Source organism: Lissotriton vulgaris, chromosome 10, assembly GCF_964263255.1.
Source record: "Lissotriton vulgaris chromosome 10, aLisVul1.2, whole genome shotgun sequence".
NCBI lineage: Eukaryota > Metazoa > Chordata > Amphibia > Caudata > Salamandridae > Lissotriton > Lissotriton vulgaris.
In genome coordinates this window covers 541,030,794-541,046,976 of record NC_141698.1, presented here as the reverse complement: position 1 = coordinate 541,046,976, position 16,183 = coordinate 541,030,794, and the positions used below count along the sequence as shown (strand labels likewise).

At 46.1% G+C, this 16,183-nt stretch overlaps 1 protein-coding gene across 2 annotated transcripts in view; it reads right to left on the bottom strand.

The window, feature by feature from the left end:
• Positions 1 to 485: 485 nt before the first annotated feature.
• Positions 486 to 16,183, bottom strand: part of CLCN7 (Cl-/H+ antiporter 7) — a 353,427-nt gene continuing 337,729 nt past the window's right edge. For both annotated transcript variants that reach the window (XM_086941381.1, XM_086941382.1), the window contains 2 exons: positions 5,324 to 5,404; positions 486 to 3,663 (listed from right to left, as the gene is read on the bottom strand). In XM_086941381.1, the coding sequence (XP_086797507.1) occupies positions 3,577 to 3,663; positions 5,324 to 5,404 (168 nt within the window). In that variant the 3' untranslated portion in view covers positions 486 to 3,576. The remainder of the gene's footprint in view (positions 3,664 to 5,323; positions 5,405 to 16,183) is intronic.

The window sequence follows — 16,183 nt, the reverse complement described above, 5'->3', positions numbered from 1 at the left end:
TACAAACGTTACCAAGCAGACTTGAAAAACAAATCCACAAGGAAAGCAGCATCATGGAACATGACTCATGTCAAGTCTCTAAAGAAACCTAGATCTGTATCTCTATGTGCTTTCTCTTAGTACACCCCGCACACCATACTCCTCCAGTGGAGTGCCCATACTACGCCTTCACGTCCTCTTACTCCCTTCTCTACCTTGCCATCTTACTCCCTCTCTACCTTGCCATCTTACTCCCTCTCCACCTTGCTCATTGGTCCACTTGCATGGACTGATACTCATCCTACCAGAGTGAACCCTGCTCCATCATACATATATACAGTCAAACTTCTTCCTTTTACCTTGATGTGATTGATCTGTTGCAATAGATATATGAATAAAAATATGTGCTTAAAAAAGTACACACAAAAAATAAGATGGTGCAAGCCATCAAATGGATATTTCTAAGGCACTTGCGGACAACGATTTAACAGAAAGGACACCAGTTATTCATAATCAAAATTTTTATTGCTTACATTGTCAAAATTTACAGTTCGTTGACATTGATCGCTAACTCGCTCTTCTGATAGCCCTCTTTTATTCAGATACAGAGAAGCAGGAACTCGTTTGAGGTTAACAGTGATTTATAAGGATGCTCTTTTTACTACAAATTCCTCATCTTTTGGGATGGCTTATGGAGACGTTTGGTGCCATTAATATCTTATAATTTGCATTGGAAGGAAAGGAAAGGTGCTGTGTAACAGGGTGCTGAACGGGACAACCCTCTGGGATAACTGGTGCTTTTGAGCAGTCCTTGGTTATCCTACAAGGCAAGCACATCCCTGAGAAAACAGGACATTAAGTATCACTGGGAAGGATATAGTTAGACCGGAAATTATGGTAGCATGACTCTTCTATTGGGCACATTCTTCTGCGGATTAAAAAACACTAACACCATCGCTATTCATTTACCTACAAGACCCAAGGAAAGTGTAGAAAACGAGACCTAAGGAAAGTGTAGAAGATATGTTTCCATAACATTTCATAGGATAACTTGGGTAACCAACATTCACATTAATTTATTGTTTTGCCAGAGTATGAAAAGAGTGCAAAGTTCTTATATCCATCCTACAATGCAAACCTCACAACACTAAGCGTCACATTAAACTAGAAGTGCTTAGTTGGCGTGTAGTGCAATGACCCGCGAGCTATTGATACAGTGGTTTTTGTACAACTTTGAAGAACAAAGCAAAGCTGTATCACATTCTCGTTGATTCATGCTTGCTCTTGGGGAGGCCTCAATCGGTCTCAAAAAGGGTTGTGGTCTAACTGCACCTGTCCTTAAAATGACACAGCTCAGCAGGTTTTTAGGGAGGGACACCCTCTTATGTGGACTGCAAATAAAATCCCTCAGTTTTGGCACCAAGCACGCGATTGCCATGAGTTAACGTGAAATGGTGTAAAGTAACATTAAAAAGGGTGAACATGACCTAGGATGCACACTCCTTCAAAATGTTATAAGACAAGGCACTATAGGCACTCTTCTGCGAAGGGCTACTTAGAGCACATAATCCCTGGAGCGGCTTTGTCCTCAATATGTCCTGGCCGAATTCTCTGCAGCACTTAACGACTTAAAGTAGGCGAAGCTTCAACTAGAACTTTTGCAAGGAACAATATATTTACAGACCTACACCAATGTGAAAATTATGGTCATACCAAATACCTATAGCAAATAAAGGAAACAGTAATTGGAGGCCCCCAGGGCGAGATATATATAGACGGGTGCCGCTGTAAAACTGGCCAATGAGGCTATTCCAAAAGTTTAAGACTTTGAAGAAAAATGGCATCCATTAAAGTTAAAGCACACAGTGGTTAAAGTTAAAACACAATTTTTACAATGGAACACATGGGTGCACAAAGCTTGTAAACTGGGTAGAGTCAGCTACTGACTGAACAAACAACAAATAAAAGATAAGCCATGTCCTCTTTCTAATTGTAGTTCCAGATTTCAAAGGTACACCGTCTCTACCACTTGGCGGATTCAATTTAAGAGCACACACCACATCAGAGGCCACACAACCTATTGTGCAGGTTACTACAGTGAAGATGTACATATTATTGTTCGGGTGCACTGTCCATGCTCACCAATCCTATCTAGTACGTTAAAGAAGACTGAATGTACTTCAGAATGTTCAGAGCTATCACCGTTAATAGGGTGTAGCACAATAGTTCACCATACTACAGGTATTCATTTATCATGACTTACAACTCTTAAAAACTCAAATTTTGATAGTTTTGAAAGCAGGCCCAGCACAGGAGACCGAGGCAGGCTGGGTACATATGAGGGCAGTTTTAGAACATAGTATTTGTGGAGAACTACAGCTTAATCTACACAAGGACACTCTCATTCGTGAGAAGAGGCTGGGCGCAGTCCCAGTGCAGCCTTATATGCTGCATGAATGGTAATATCACAAGCACCATTTTAACACACTACATCTCCAATTCGGCCATCGGTGCTTGTTTCAATGAGTTCTAACCAGTCTTTCCTCACATAAATGCAGTGCCCGAGTGAATACTCTGGGGTTGCATCAGCGACACTATTGCATCTGTGGAGCTTCCATTTGTCAACATTCTTCTCTGCATCATCAACCGCACAGCTCTGCTGTGTACTTCAGGTTACCTTAGCTGTGCTCTCACCAGGGCATTCCCTGCAGCATACTGTTGCTCCAAAAGGAGTACATTTCTGCAGTGTTTTAGCACTGGAGAACCACTGCTGGAAGATGTATCCAACATGCACCTCCAGGAGCTTTTCTCAATGACCAAGCACTGTTGCTGTCAGGAGACTGAACAGCAACTCTAAGGCGGGATCTCACTTTTTTGGATAAATTAAAAACAGGTGTTAAAAAAAGATTAAAGGTTTGCAATATAGATAATCATTTACACAAAATGTTTTGACTCTTACATCGCCTGAGAGGGCCTTGCTTATTGAAATAATGTTAACGCAAATACTAGCCCTCCCAATAAAACAAATAAAAATACTTGCTGCAGTCAACAAATGTTGTAATGTTACAAGACATAACAGACAATGGTCTGGCTTTTCAGAGGGATAAGGTAAATATCAATTAATAAAACTAGGAGGGTTAACACTGCATAGAAACCATTATTGTGCGAGGAAGAGTGTGACACACCAGGGAAGGGAGATATCGGACAACACTACAAGTAAGGAGGGAATGAGCACCTTCAGAGTGGAGGCTGGGCCATACAGAGAAAAGTTATACCCATTAGAGCACCACTGTCTGTCCAGGATCAAGAAGGGCGGCGATCACCTTGTTGGAAAGAGGAGTAAGACACTGTCAAGGCCCGGGCTGTCACAAGCGGAGTGCCACGTGTAGACCGGAAGTGTGACATCAAGCAGGCCATTCTGTTGTTTAGTCCTCTCGAGTAATCCTGCTCAGTCATACAAAACTCTGAGAAAGAGGCCTCACGGTTCCAGCGTTCGAAAGGATGTTTTCGCTAGGCGACGAGCTGTTTAATACTGATAGCAGCATAATGGCAGACGGATGCCCATGGTCTTTACGGAACGACGAGAGTCCAGGAGCATCAAGTCTGCGCCAAAGACAGCTCTTCCAAGCCTTCCTTCCCAATACGGTATCGAGCAAGGTCTTTCCTGGTTACCATCCCCACCACCTACATAAACAAGAAGAAAAAAATCAAATCAAAGGAGTAAATCATGAGAATTGCAGTATCAACTAACGACAGCAAGGATGCAAGCATGGTGATACAATGTCTGAATACAGCAAGGCGCCCTTAAGAGCCACAGGCAATGTAAACCTTATTTTAATACACATTATTTGACTTGCTGCCCTTGGTCAGTCATCATACCATAACCCTGGAGCATGCCCATTCCCAACCATGCAAAATCAATTCGGTTTAGTGGAGCAGACAATATAGATCATATGCCAAAGATCAACATCTCTGAATCGGCTTGTCACACAATCAACCCATTACAAACTATGTGGGTGGAGGTAAAGCTCATTGCTCTCAAGGCTAAAGCATCTGCAACATTTCCCACTTCCACTACTGAAATCAAACATTCAAGGAGGGATACCAAGCATCTTTGCTGTGCTCTCCCATTCCCCCACAAGATAACCACAGGACACGCACACGGCTGAAGATAGTTCTCATGTTGGCCTCCTCCACATCGTTACAAAGATATTTGCCATTGAGAGTTGTGAACCTCTACATAAAGTATCCAAAAGTCAACTGTTAGGGGCGTTTGGGTTTCAGGTTCTTGGCGGCAGAAAGCACTCTTTTTGTTACTGAAATATCAGCAAGGGCTTTATATGAATTAATTATTTTGTTTTTCCAACAATTTGTGTGATGGCTGGGTCTGTCAAAGGGGCTGCATCAAACATTCAGGGGTGCATGTGCTTCTGGTAACAACTGAAACCCTGATTCTGCCATACCCAACAGTCAAATGTCCCTTCTACCAACCCAAAGATTCACAACCGAGGGCAAGGGTGAGGCGGGAGTGTTCAATAACAGACAAACCTTCTGGAGATACACCCAGGGTTTTGAGATGAGAGGGAGAAAAACAGTAGTGAGCTGGAGATAGATTTGATGACAAGTGACAGAGTGTGTTGAGGGCACATGGAGAGTAGTTAATGCTCCTATAAGTGCAGGTAGGTTTTGTAATATGGGTGAAGGAAACTTTGGAACATATCCTTTGTTTATGTTCCGAGTTAATTGTCCCAAAGGACCAATTTATGATCAATCCTCAAAACTAGAGGGGTAGGAATTATTTCCAAAGCAATCCATTTATGGCCTAAGGAGAAAACCCCAAAATGTGCTGGTCATGTCACTGGGCTTTTTAGGTTGACTTAAGTTATAGGATGGTAAACTTTCAGTGAATTATGTATCATAATAATTATCAGCAGTCACGGAGCCCTGCTTCTAGTTGATTGGTTTTATACACTGGTTGATGGTCTGTATGCCATGCTGCTGCTATTCACTCAAGGTGCTTTATGGACTACGCTGATGGCTTCCCTCGGGGTGCTGGATTTTGCATTTTATCTTTTGATTGGTGATTTTGTTATGGTGTTTTACACTGTATTGTTATGGCTGGTATACCATGTTTCTGCTATCAACCAGGCCCATTTTATTGATTATACTGATGGAAGATGAGGATCGATTTAGGCACGATACAACAATGTATAAATATGAGTTAGGAGGTAAACAGGGAGATGAGCGTGAGGTTTAGGAAGCTCTTGTAATGCTACACAGCAGGTTAATAAAAGTTGCATGAGTGAAGTGTCATTTATTCCGAATTTAGAAACTTTGTACTTACCCGGTTTTGATTATCTACCACAACCAGATGACGCAGCCCTAGTGCGCGGAATAATTTGAAAACTCGCGTCAGCGAAGCTGCCTGCAAGAGAAAGAAGACAGCAGTCAGATCAGGAGGATAAATATTGCAAGATTCCAGCAATCCATTCAGATTCTAGCTTCTCAACTTATTTTTTTTTTCTTTGTTAACCACCTTCCCCCAACTCCGTGGGGCCCTCAAACCAGGACCTTGTGATAATATTCGGTCACCACTGATGAGGTCTAGGCCCCACCCAGCATTTACAATTACCGTTTTTAGGTCTCCTTTAACTGTGCAGACATGCAAACACTCCTGATAAAGGCAGAAGGCTTTCAGTTTCTTTTTAGGCAAATACATGTGTTTATTTACACCTTCCTTCCGCTTAAAACTTCCTCCACCTCAATGCAGGTTAGTCGGGAAATTAAATTACCCAGATTTTTTTTCTCCAAACAGAGTCCATTGTAGGTGTGCACAAAAGCTTGCATGTATAGACTCCTGTTTATATCCCTATATGACACTTATGGCTGCCACCTGGCAGGCATTTTACTGACATGGCTAATATTTGTAAGTTAAGGCCGGCCAAATAAAACCTTGCAAGAATCAGCAAAAGGTGGCATGTTTTTCCTCTTTGAAATACAAAGTCACAACAGTGAATGCATTATTAATACATCCCTTTAAAGGTATTTTCAAGGCTAATAATCGACTAATAAATGCTTACTGAAGCAGTCAGAGAATAATTGGCCTGTTACAATTAATGCACAGGATCTTACATAAATTCTAATTCAAGTACCTGCCACGTGTCACTCAGAAATTTCCAAAAATGGACGGTATTCTGATCCGAAAAGGTGTCACTCGATGCACTGTGATCCTCAGTAGAAATGGTTGCCTGTAAACTGACCGTCAGCACCACTGTCCGGGAAGGTCTAACCTTCCTTGGTTTGGGTAAGATTTAGTGCTTTTCTAACCCTTTATTTCAACCCCTGACCAAAAAAAACGCATGTCAAGAAAACCACACGTCTTCCCGTTGGAGTCACAGTTTAAAGTGAAATCCCATTTACTTTTACCATTAGGTACTTTTACGTCTCATTATGTGGAAATATCGCCACCCCGTGGACAACACGGAAATATTGTACCGTCACGTCTCCTACGCCTCTCACTCCTCAGATCAAATCCATGCGATTATCCGAACAAAATTAAACAATGCGGGGGTTTCGTTGAGCAGACTAAAATAGCTAACAAGCATTTACAATGCAATGGTCTCGTCTTTGTTAAAGTTAGAGCTATTGGCATTGCAAATGTTATTGTTTTCATTTTTTTTTAAACCAATAAATATATGGTATTGTCATTTACAATGGCAATAGCTTAATCTCTCGCAAATGCGAGAGATTTTGCATTTGCACCCACACACACACACACAGAGCCACACACACACACAGAGCCACACACACACACATAGCCACACAGAGCCACACACACACACAGAGCCACACACACACACACACACACAGATAGATGTGGTGGTGGTGGATCTGGTGGATGTAATGGTGGTGGTGGATGTGGTGGTGGTGCTGGATGCGATGGTGGATGTGATGGTGGTGGATGTGGATGTGTTGGTGGATGTGGTGGTGGATGTGGTGGATGTGGTGGTGGATGTGGTGAATGTGGTGGTGGTGCTGGATGTGGTGGTGGATGTGATGGTGGTGGATGTGGATGTGTTGGTGGATGTGGATGTGTTGGTGGATGTGGTGGTGTTGGTGAATGTGGTGGTGTTGGTGAATGTGGTGGTGTTGGTGAATGTGGTGGTGTTGGTGAATGTGGTGGTGTTGGTGAATGTGGTGGTGTTGGTGAATGTGGTGGTGTTGGTGAATGTGGTGGTGTTGGTGAATGTGGTGGTGTTGGTGAATGTGGTGGTGTTGGTGAATGTGGTGGTGTTGGTGAATGTGGTGGTGTTGGTGAATGTGGTGGTGTTGGTGGATGTGGTGGTGGTGGGGGTGGTGGATGTGGTGGTGGTGGCGGTGGTGGATGTGGTGGTGGTGGGGGTGGTGGATGTGGTGGTGGTGGGGGTGGTGGATGTGGTGATGGTGGGGGTGGTGGATGTGGTGATGGTGGTAGGGGTCGTGGATGTAGTGGTGGTGGACGTGGTGGTGGTGGATGTGGTGAATGTGGTGGTGGTGGACGTGGTGGTGGTGGACGTGGTGGTGGTGGACGTGGTGGTGGTGGACGTGGTGGTGGTGGACGTGGTGGTGGTGGACGTGGTGGTGGTGGACGTGGTGGTGGTGAATGTGGTGGTGGTGAATGTGGTGGTGGTGGTGAATGTGGTGGTGGTGGTGAATGTGGTGGTGGTGGTGGTGGATGTGGTGGTGGTGGATGGGGTGCTGGATGTGTTGGTGCTGGATGTGTTGGTGCTGGATGTGTTGGTGCTGGATGCGGTGCTGGATGTGTTGGTGCTGGATGTGTTGGTGCTGGATGTGTTGGTGCTGGATGTGTTGGTGCTGGATGTGTTGGTGCTGGATGTGTTGGTGCTGGATGTGGTGGACGCTAGCCGAGACCTAAAAAGGACTTGCGAGACCTGGCCTGCTACTCGTTTCGTAGCCACCAATAGAAATATTTCACATACAACACGTAGCAACGACCCCACAGCATTTCTCGGAATAGTGAGTGGGGGCCTCCCATTACTGTACTTCATGCCTACTTTCGAAAAAGCCAACCTTTGAAATTGTGACAACCCCACAGTATGGACCCACAGCATACAATGGAAAGAACAACATGGACCAGAATATCAACATTAGAAGAACTCATTAAAACTCGTAAATGCTGGATGTGTTGGTGCTGGATCTGTTGGTGCTGGGGTTTCGTTGAGCAGACTAAAATAGCTAACAAGCATTTACAATGCAATGGTCTCGTCTTTGTTAAAGTTAGAGCTATTGGCATTGCAAATGTTATTGTTTTCATTTTTTTTAAACCAATAAATATATGGTATTGTCATTTACAATGGCAATAGCTTAATCTCTTGCAAATGCGAGACCTTTTGCATTTGCACCCACACACACACACACAGAGCCACACACACACACACACACACACACACACACACACACACACACACACACACACACACACACACACACACACCCACACACACACAGATGTGGTGGTGGTGGCTCTGGTGGATGTGGTGGTGGTGGATGTGGTGGTGGTGGTGGATGTGGTGGTGGTGGTGGTGGTGGTGGATGTGGTGGTGGTGGATGTGGTGGTGGTGGTGGTGGTGGATGTGGTGGTGGATGTGATGGTGGTGGATGTGGATGTGATGGTGGGTGTGATGGTGGTGGATGTGGATGTGTTGGTGGATGTGGTGGTGGATGGGGTGGTGGTGGGGGTGGTGGATGTGGTGGTGGATGTGGTGGTGGATGTGATGGTGGATGTGATGGTGGTGAATGTGGTGGTGTTGGTGAATGTGGTGGTGTTGGTGAATGTGGTGGTGTTGGTGAATGTGGTGGTGTTGGTGAATGTGGTGGTGTTGGTGGATGTGGTGGTGTGGGTGGATGTGGTGGTGTTGGTGGATGTGGTGGTGGATGTGGTGGTGGATGTGGTGGTGGATGTGGTGGTGGATGTGGTGGTGGATGTGGTGGTGGTCGTAGGGGTCGTGGATGTAATGGTGGTGGACGTGGTGGTGGTGGTGAATGTGGTGGTGGTGAATGTGCTGGTGGTGGACGTGGTGGTGGTGGTGAATGCGGTGGTGGTGAATGTGGTGGTGGTGAATGTGGTGGTATTGGTGAATGTGGTGGTAGTGGTGAATGTGGTGGTAGTGGTGAATGTGGTGGTGATGAATGTAGGTGGTGGATGCGGTGCTGGATGTGTTGGTGCTGGATGTGTTGGTGCTGGATGTGTTGGTGCTGGATGTGTTGGTGCTGGATGTGTTGGTGCTGGATGTGTTGGTGCTGGATGTGTTGGTGCTGGATGTGTTGGTGCTGGATGTGTTTGTGTTGGTGCTGGATGTGTTGGTGCTGGATGTGTTGGTGCTGGATGTGTTGGTGCTGGATGTGGTGGACGCTAGCCGAGACCTAAAAAGGACTTGCGAGCCCTGGCCTGCTACTCGTTTCGTAGCCACCAATAGAAATATTTCACATACAACACGTAGCAACGACCCCACAGCATTTCTCGGAATAGTGAGTGGGGGCCTCCCATTACTGTACTTCATGCCTACTTTCGAAAAAGCCAACCTTTGAAATGGTGACAACCCCACAGTATGGTCCCACAGCATACAATGGAAAGAACAACATGGACCAGAATATCAACATTAGAAGAACTCATTAAAACTTGTGAATGCTGTCAAGGCTGGAAGTAGCGCCTAAGTCCAGGAATCACCCCTGACCCTACTGTACCCCCTCAGTACCCGGGTCCACGTCATTCAGCTCCAACACCTCGATGATCTCCTCGTCACCATGAAAGTCTCCGACCTGCGCCCCTGCCACAGCCCCCAAACGTCCTCCATGGGTACAAGTGCCCAGCCTGACATACACGGGGCTCTTCCACTCCCACGGCGGGATCTTACGGTGCAGCCTACCCAGGGGGGCGTCAGGCAGCTACCCCCAATGGAAGCGAGGTTAAACAGCAGTGGACCAATCACGACTTGCATACATTCTGCTGTCCCGCCCTCTCTGCGAGCCTGGGAAGCTTGCATGGACAATGAAACTAGAGGAAGCCGGGAGATGTAGTTTTTTGGACCAAGACACTTATTGTGGCATTAATCCTACTAGACTGTTTTAGTTGAGTGATTACACTCTTTGTGAAGTAGGAAGAGGACAGACCAGAAGCAACTGTATTCATAGCCTAATTGGCTGCAGTTTTGGAACATTCGAACGACGTTCGATGTGGAGAGGAGGCAGAGTGCGAACCCGGGCAGGGTGGAACGCAGAGAGTCTACAGTGTGTCTGCTCACGCTGCCTGCACGCGCCAGTCGGCCCTCTGATTGGTTAATAAGGAACACCAATGGTAGTGTTTATTTGATAGTTGTCAACGAATCAGAGAGCCTCCTTGGGCGTGCAGGCAAGTTGATGGGGGGGCGTGTTTTGGACTGAGGACGTCACGGAAAGAAAGGACTGAAAAAACACCCCAATCCGAAAAAGACGGGCATTAAATTGAAAGACAAACCTCTTCTCCAATGGCTGGCCGCCGTTTAGGAAGCCAGCCAATGGAAAAGAGAGGCGGGTTTAAGCCCCACTACTAGAAACATAAAATCTCGCCAGCGAGAATGCGCAAGCGCAGCCTACGCTAGCCGAGACCTAAAAGCCAGGAAAGGCAAAAGAGAGCTATAATTGTAGTCACAACATAAAAAGTGGTTCAGAAGGTCCATCTACATTTAATTTATTATAGAGTTTTTTTTCCAACTCATAAAATTATCACAGGCTTCCACTACGAATACAGAATGAAATTAATATCTTTCCTGAACAATTCCAATACTAATGGTTTCTCATTTTCCCCTTGAGGGGGTGGAGGATGTGGCAGGTGACCTTAGAAGGTTCTCAGCTAATTATATTTTTCAGAAGTATTTTTATTTTGTTTACATTTTTAAGATAACGATGAATACGACTCCACTCTTACATAGCAACGAGCGAGTGCATTTAGAAAAAAGAGTGCGCTGAATGATACATTTTAAAGTATACTGAGCAGTAATATTGCAGAAGATGTAATATAAAAGTATTGATCGGTTAGAGTGTAGGTTTGCCACCTTCCAGAGAGAAAAATACCGGCATCAGTTATTGTTTTAAAAGTCTGCAAAGGCCCGGACATGACCTTAAAAAGGAAATCACATAAATCGAATATATTTATCTGTAACATGACTTTCCTGCCTGTGCTTACTTTAATTATTACTCATGGATCGTTAACGCCGCTCCAGGACACATTTAAAAGTGTTTTCGATCTAGGTTTGCTGTTTGATTTATGTATGTTTGTATGTATGTATGTATAGATGGATAGATAAGGGCTCAATAAAAATACCGCCTTTGGTGATATGGCTTATGTTGATACAGGCGGAACATCAAAATACCAGTAGCAAAGCTGCCAAGGTTTCAGATTGCTATGTGTGCCATTTTCATAATTTCAGTCTAATTATGAGTGGTATTCAAAGACTATGAGTGACAGTTTCTCTCGAGCAAAATCAAGCAATGAAGACAAGGGAAACATAAATATCAGAAATGACACCCATTTGAGCAACGAGAAACTCTAAGACGATCTTAAAACTTCTGGCAAGCACCAGAAATGGAAGATCGCTAACTTCGCAGGAGGGCCTGTAGTGATAAGCGAATGCAAAATTGGCAGTAAGATTTAACAGGTTTAATATTGAAGTAAAAGAGCTTGTGAAGAAGTGCACCACAGCTGGAGACTCCGGACCGCTGCACACTCACACTGCAGGGATTGGCTTGCAACCGAGCAGTGACTTGCACACTACAGCACTCGGCTCCTCAGGCCAGCTCTGCTCTCTGAAGATCTTGCAGGGCTGCTTGATGGTGCAGGCAGTCTTTCTGTTGTAGTGTCTCGTTTGGGATGCAGTCATGGCCTGTGCCTCTCTTCCAGACAGGAACAAACGCACATGACTGGAAGGCTTCACTGGTGAGGGTGGAGTTCTGATCCATATGACCGGCCAAGAATGTCCAGCTGTAGTTAGGGAAAACATCCTGCGTCGAGCCCACCAACACAGTCCCGCTGCCTGAATCTCTATCTCTCCTTGGTCTGACTGTTTCCATGTAGTCTGGGTCGGTGCTACGTGTCGCAGCACTGCATCCCACACCCTCCACAGGCCTTCCGAGTCTGGGTCTCTAACGCCTTGGGTTTCTAGTGTCTGACGCCTGGTCACAGCAAGCCCCTGGTAGTGCTGGGCTCTGCTCTAGTCCTCCACCATCAAGCGAGGAGGGCGATGGCTGCTGTGATGCATTGTTAGTTGCCAGTTAGCACACCCGTGTCACTTCCAGTCAGCACATCATAGCCATTTTCCTATTTGCATCCTGTTGCCGTATTTCATTAGCCACATTACTGCCTTTTTCCAGTGAATACATTATTCCCATTGTGCCATAAGCAGCTCTACTAAGGATGACATAATAACTTCCCATTGAGCACATAGTTATTTTTCACACTGCTTGCCATCACCTTTTTGTGCAGTGCTAGGATGCCATGCCCACCCTCTCTGCGTCAGTTTTTTCTGATAACTGGGAGCAAAATAGCTAGAATCGCCACTGAGCGGTCCTGGTGGGTGAAGGGCCCTTTCCACTTCTTGCAAGTCACGGGCTCTAACTGCTTCAAATCACTGGCATACATTAAAAAATACAGTCCCACAGTATACATTTTGGGTGGGACAGACACTCTGAAAATCAAGTACTGCTGAAACACTCAGGTGTCAGCACAGGGCTCAGGCATACAAGTACTGAGCTATAGCAGGGGTGCCAGGAAGCTGCTCTGGGAGACTACTTGTTGGGCTCTCACACATACAAAAGGGGCAAGAGGCAAAATGCTCTACTCAGGCCTCCCTAATCACAGAAATGTAACACAAACGGACTAGAGAGTGGTGGTAAAAGTGGTGGCACGTTCTAAGTGTAAAAATACTGCCCTCAGTCACAAGATTGTGGCATGCTTCATCATTGGGCTTGCTTCAATACACCCAGCACAGACCAATGCCTTGGGTAGAACAAAAAGGAGGGGAAGACAATACAAACATGTAAAATATACATATATTTCTTGCCAATGTATATTGGGATTACCGAAAGAGAAGTGCAGTGAAGGTTAAAACTAGCTCGGAGATGTCGCTGCTCAAAAATGTACTCCTGGACAACCCGGCCAGGTCTAAAAACGTGAAGGATGTTGGTGACAGGAAAGAATTAAGAGTGCCTTCCCCCCCTACTTACTGCCAAATCGTCATGTTTCTGCCGTGTTCGTGGTGCCCACAGTGTTGGGTCACACATGTATTCCTCAGGACCTTTCCTACGTATTGGAAAGCCCAACTCACAGAACTTCATCTGAAATATGCTAAAACTGTCGAGAAAGTGTGTGAGACCCCGTGTAGTCACGCCCTGGGGGAAATGGATAAAAACGTGGAAGCAGCTGATTAGATAGTAGCACATAATATTGAAATGATCAAATGATCAAAGGACCCCAATGATGGATGTTGATCAGGTTGTATATTGAGACACTCAAGATTCTCAGATCAGGAAGATATCTTGATGTCGTGTAGCAGCCAATCACGCAATAATGCCCCCGTAGTTTTTGCATGTTACGTTCGCCATATCCCTACATTACCTCTAATGTGGGTTTTTTACTGAGTGCGAATCTGAGACATATCCTAGTACACACCAGACCCTGCATTAGCTCACCCACAAGCTTACAGCCTTCGAGGGCTTTACCTCCCCTCAAGGGACACACAAGATGTGGCTTGCGCGATGTGAGTCACCTCACAAAGAACACCAAAACGGTTGATGTGGGTCGAAAATACCCATGGGAGCAAAGGACACATTCTAATTGTAACCTTGAGTACGTCACTTACCTCATTACGTGCCCCTGTAATAAACAACATATTGGCATGACCACTAGAATAGTAAAACACATATAATGGAACAAAGGAGCACCAATAGGTGTCAAAATCTAACACAAAACAGACAGCACACTACTTGGAAAAACACCACACAATAAACGACTTAGCATGGACGGTGGTCGAAAAACCTAGACTAAATTCCAATACCGGTGACAAAAAAAGATCACTCCTGATAAGGGAACAAAAATGGGTATACATGGTGCAATCTTTCCGGCATTACCGTCACGGGGCTGTAATCCCCTCAAGGCCACTCTGCTCACCTGAATTATTGCTGGACCCACTCTCCCTGCTTTTGCCCGAATCCTCCAGCTGCCGCGCTACACATCTCAGGCGGCCGCCGAGTGGAGGACTCGGCTACCCAGGATTCCTAGCGGTGGCGCAGACCTTTCCTGTCACCATCGGCGCCTGGAGGCGCGTTAAAGGTCGGCGTCCCCCGACCAAGGGGTGCAATCTTTCCGGCATTACCGTCACAGGGCTGTAATCCCCTCAAGGCCACTCTGCTCACCTGAATTATTGCTGGACCCACTCTCCCTGCTTTTGCCCGAGTCCTCCCGCTGCCGCGCTACACATCTCAGGAGGCCGCCGAGTGGAGGACTCGGCTACCCAGGATTCCTAGCGGTGGCGCAGACCTTTCCTGTCACCATCGGCGCCTGGAGGCGCGTTAAAGGTCGGCGTCCTCCGCAACGCGGGATGCGACGCGGGACGCCGGGCGAAGCCCGGGCAAAGGGCGGGCCGTCTGTGGCCGTCCGGGGACGGAGGAGGACGGAGGAGGACGGGACGGGCCACCCCCATTCCGCCCATTGGAGACCTTAAGGCTGGTGTAAGGTAGGACTACTCCACTATGTCCACAATCAGCGATAAATCTGCATCTGCGGGAGGTAGTAAAGGAACTCTTGAGAACTACTTCACTAAAGCTGCTTTGGACTCGGACAAGGAAAATGAGTTGTTGGAGCGTAGAATTGAGCGTCGTCGCTCTATCGAAAGCTTGAAGAATAGACCCTTGCTGGACACAGTGTCTATACCCGTTCTTTCAGACTCTATCTCAGATATTACAAGTGAAGACCCTTTGTCACTTGTAAAGTTTCCTATACTCCTTAGAGACACTCCCCCGCCATCTGTAATTGCCAATATTGTATCCTCATCCAATGTGTTGTCTCCTGGTATCTCCAACTCTATACCTGATGCTACTAATGCGCCATCTCTTATAGCCAGGGACTTACAAAAAAGGAAGGGCAAGATGCTTTATGCACCCAAAGCTCTTGGCCCTCCCCCACCAAAAAAGAGAAGGTGGAGGGCACCCCAGAGGCCGAAGCTCAGTCACTCTGAGTTTGGTCAATCTCTCAAAGCGAATGCTCCTGCTGCTCCCTTGATCAAGGCCCCAGTAACATCTGTTACGACACCATTGGCTACTGCGGCTCCAGACAATAGCATCCTAGTCCCGGTTTCCGATTTACTAAGAGAAGTGAGGTTAGCAACTCCCCCACTAGAGGAAGCCTTGTTGTCTGGTACCCCCGTGATTCAATTGAGCACCAATTAAGATCTTTTATGCTCCCAATTCTTGATATCTTAAAGAGGGTGGAATATCGGCTTGGGAATATAGAGTCTTCATTTTGTAATAATGTAGGGGTGGCCTTCTAACGAATTCCGTAAAGCCAGTCCCTCCACTGTCGGTTATAGCTCAGTCCCCAATCCCCCCTGTCCCCACCTCGGCAGCCCCTAAGGGTTCTAACAAGGGTAACAATAAAGTAAATAAACCCCCTGTTGTCACCCAATCGAGTGTCTTAGGACAGCAGCAAGCCCAACAACAGGTTTCTCTGGCGCCTGTAGTGAAGTCATTTGCTCAAGCTGTTAGTGATCCCCGGAAGGGTGGGAGGGGAAGGCTGAGCCAACCCACGAATGATATATTACAGGGCCCTCAAGTGGAATTACCACCTGAATCAGTCCCCTTTGTGGTTGTGCTTACTGGAGTCCCCACCCTAGAGGTTGGCAAAAGGGAGGGGTACTCCCAGTTAAAAAATAAGATCATTCATTGGCTTGGACAAAATAGACCATTGCCTTATCATATTAATGGGGACATCATTCATGTCAGGCGTCTCCCCTGGTTGGGCAGCAGGGAAAAAAATATAAATGGTGACCTTGTTGTCATAAATTTTAGGGACCCAGAGGCTGTTAGATTTATACTGAATGGGTCTTCGGGGAACAAGAGTACCGCCATAGTCCCTTATGACCTAACATATTTCTACCCAAGATCTTTAGTGAACCCC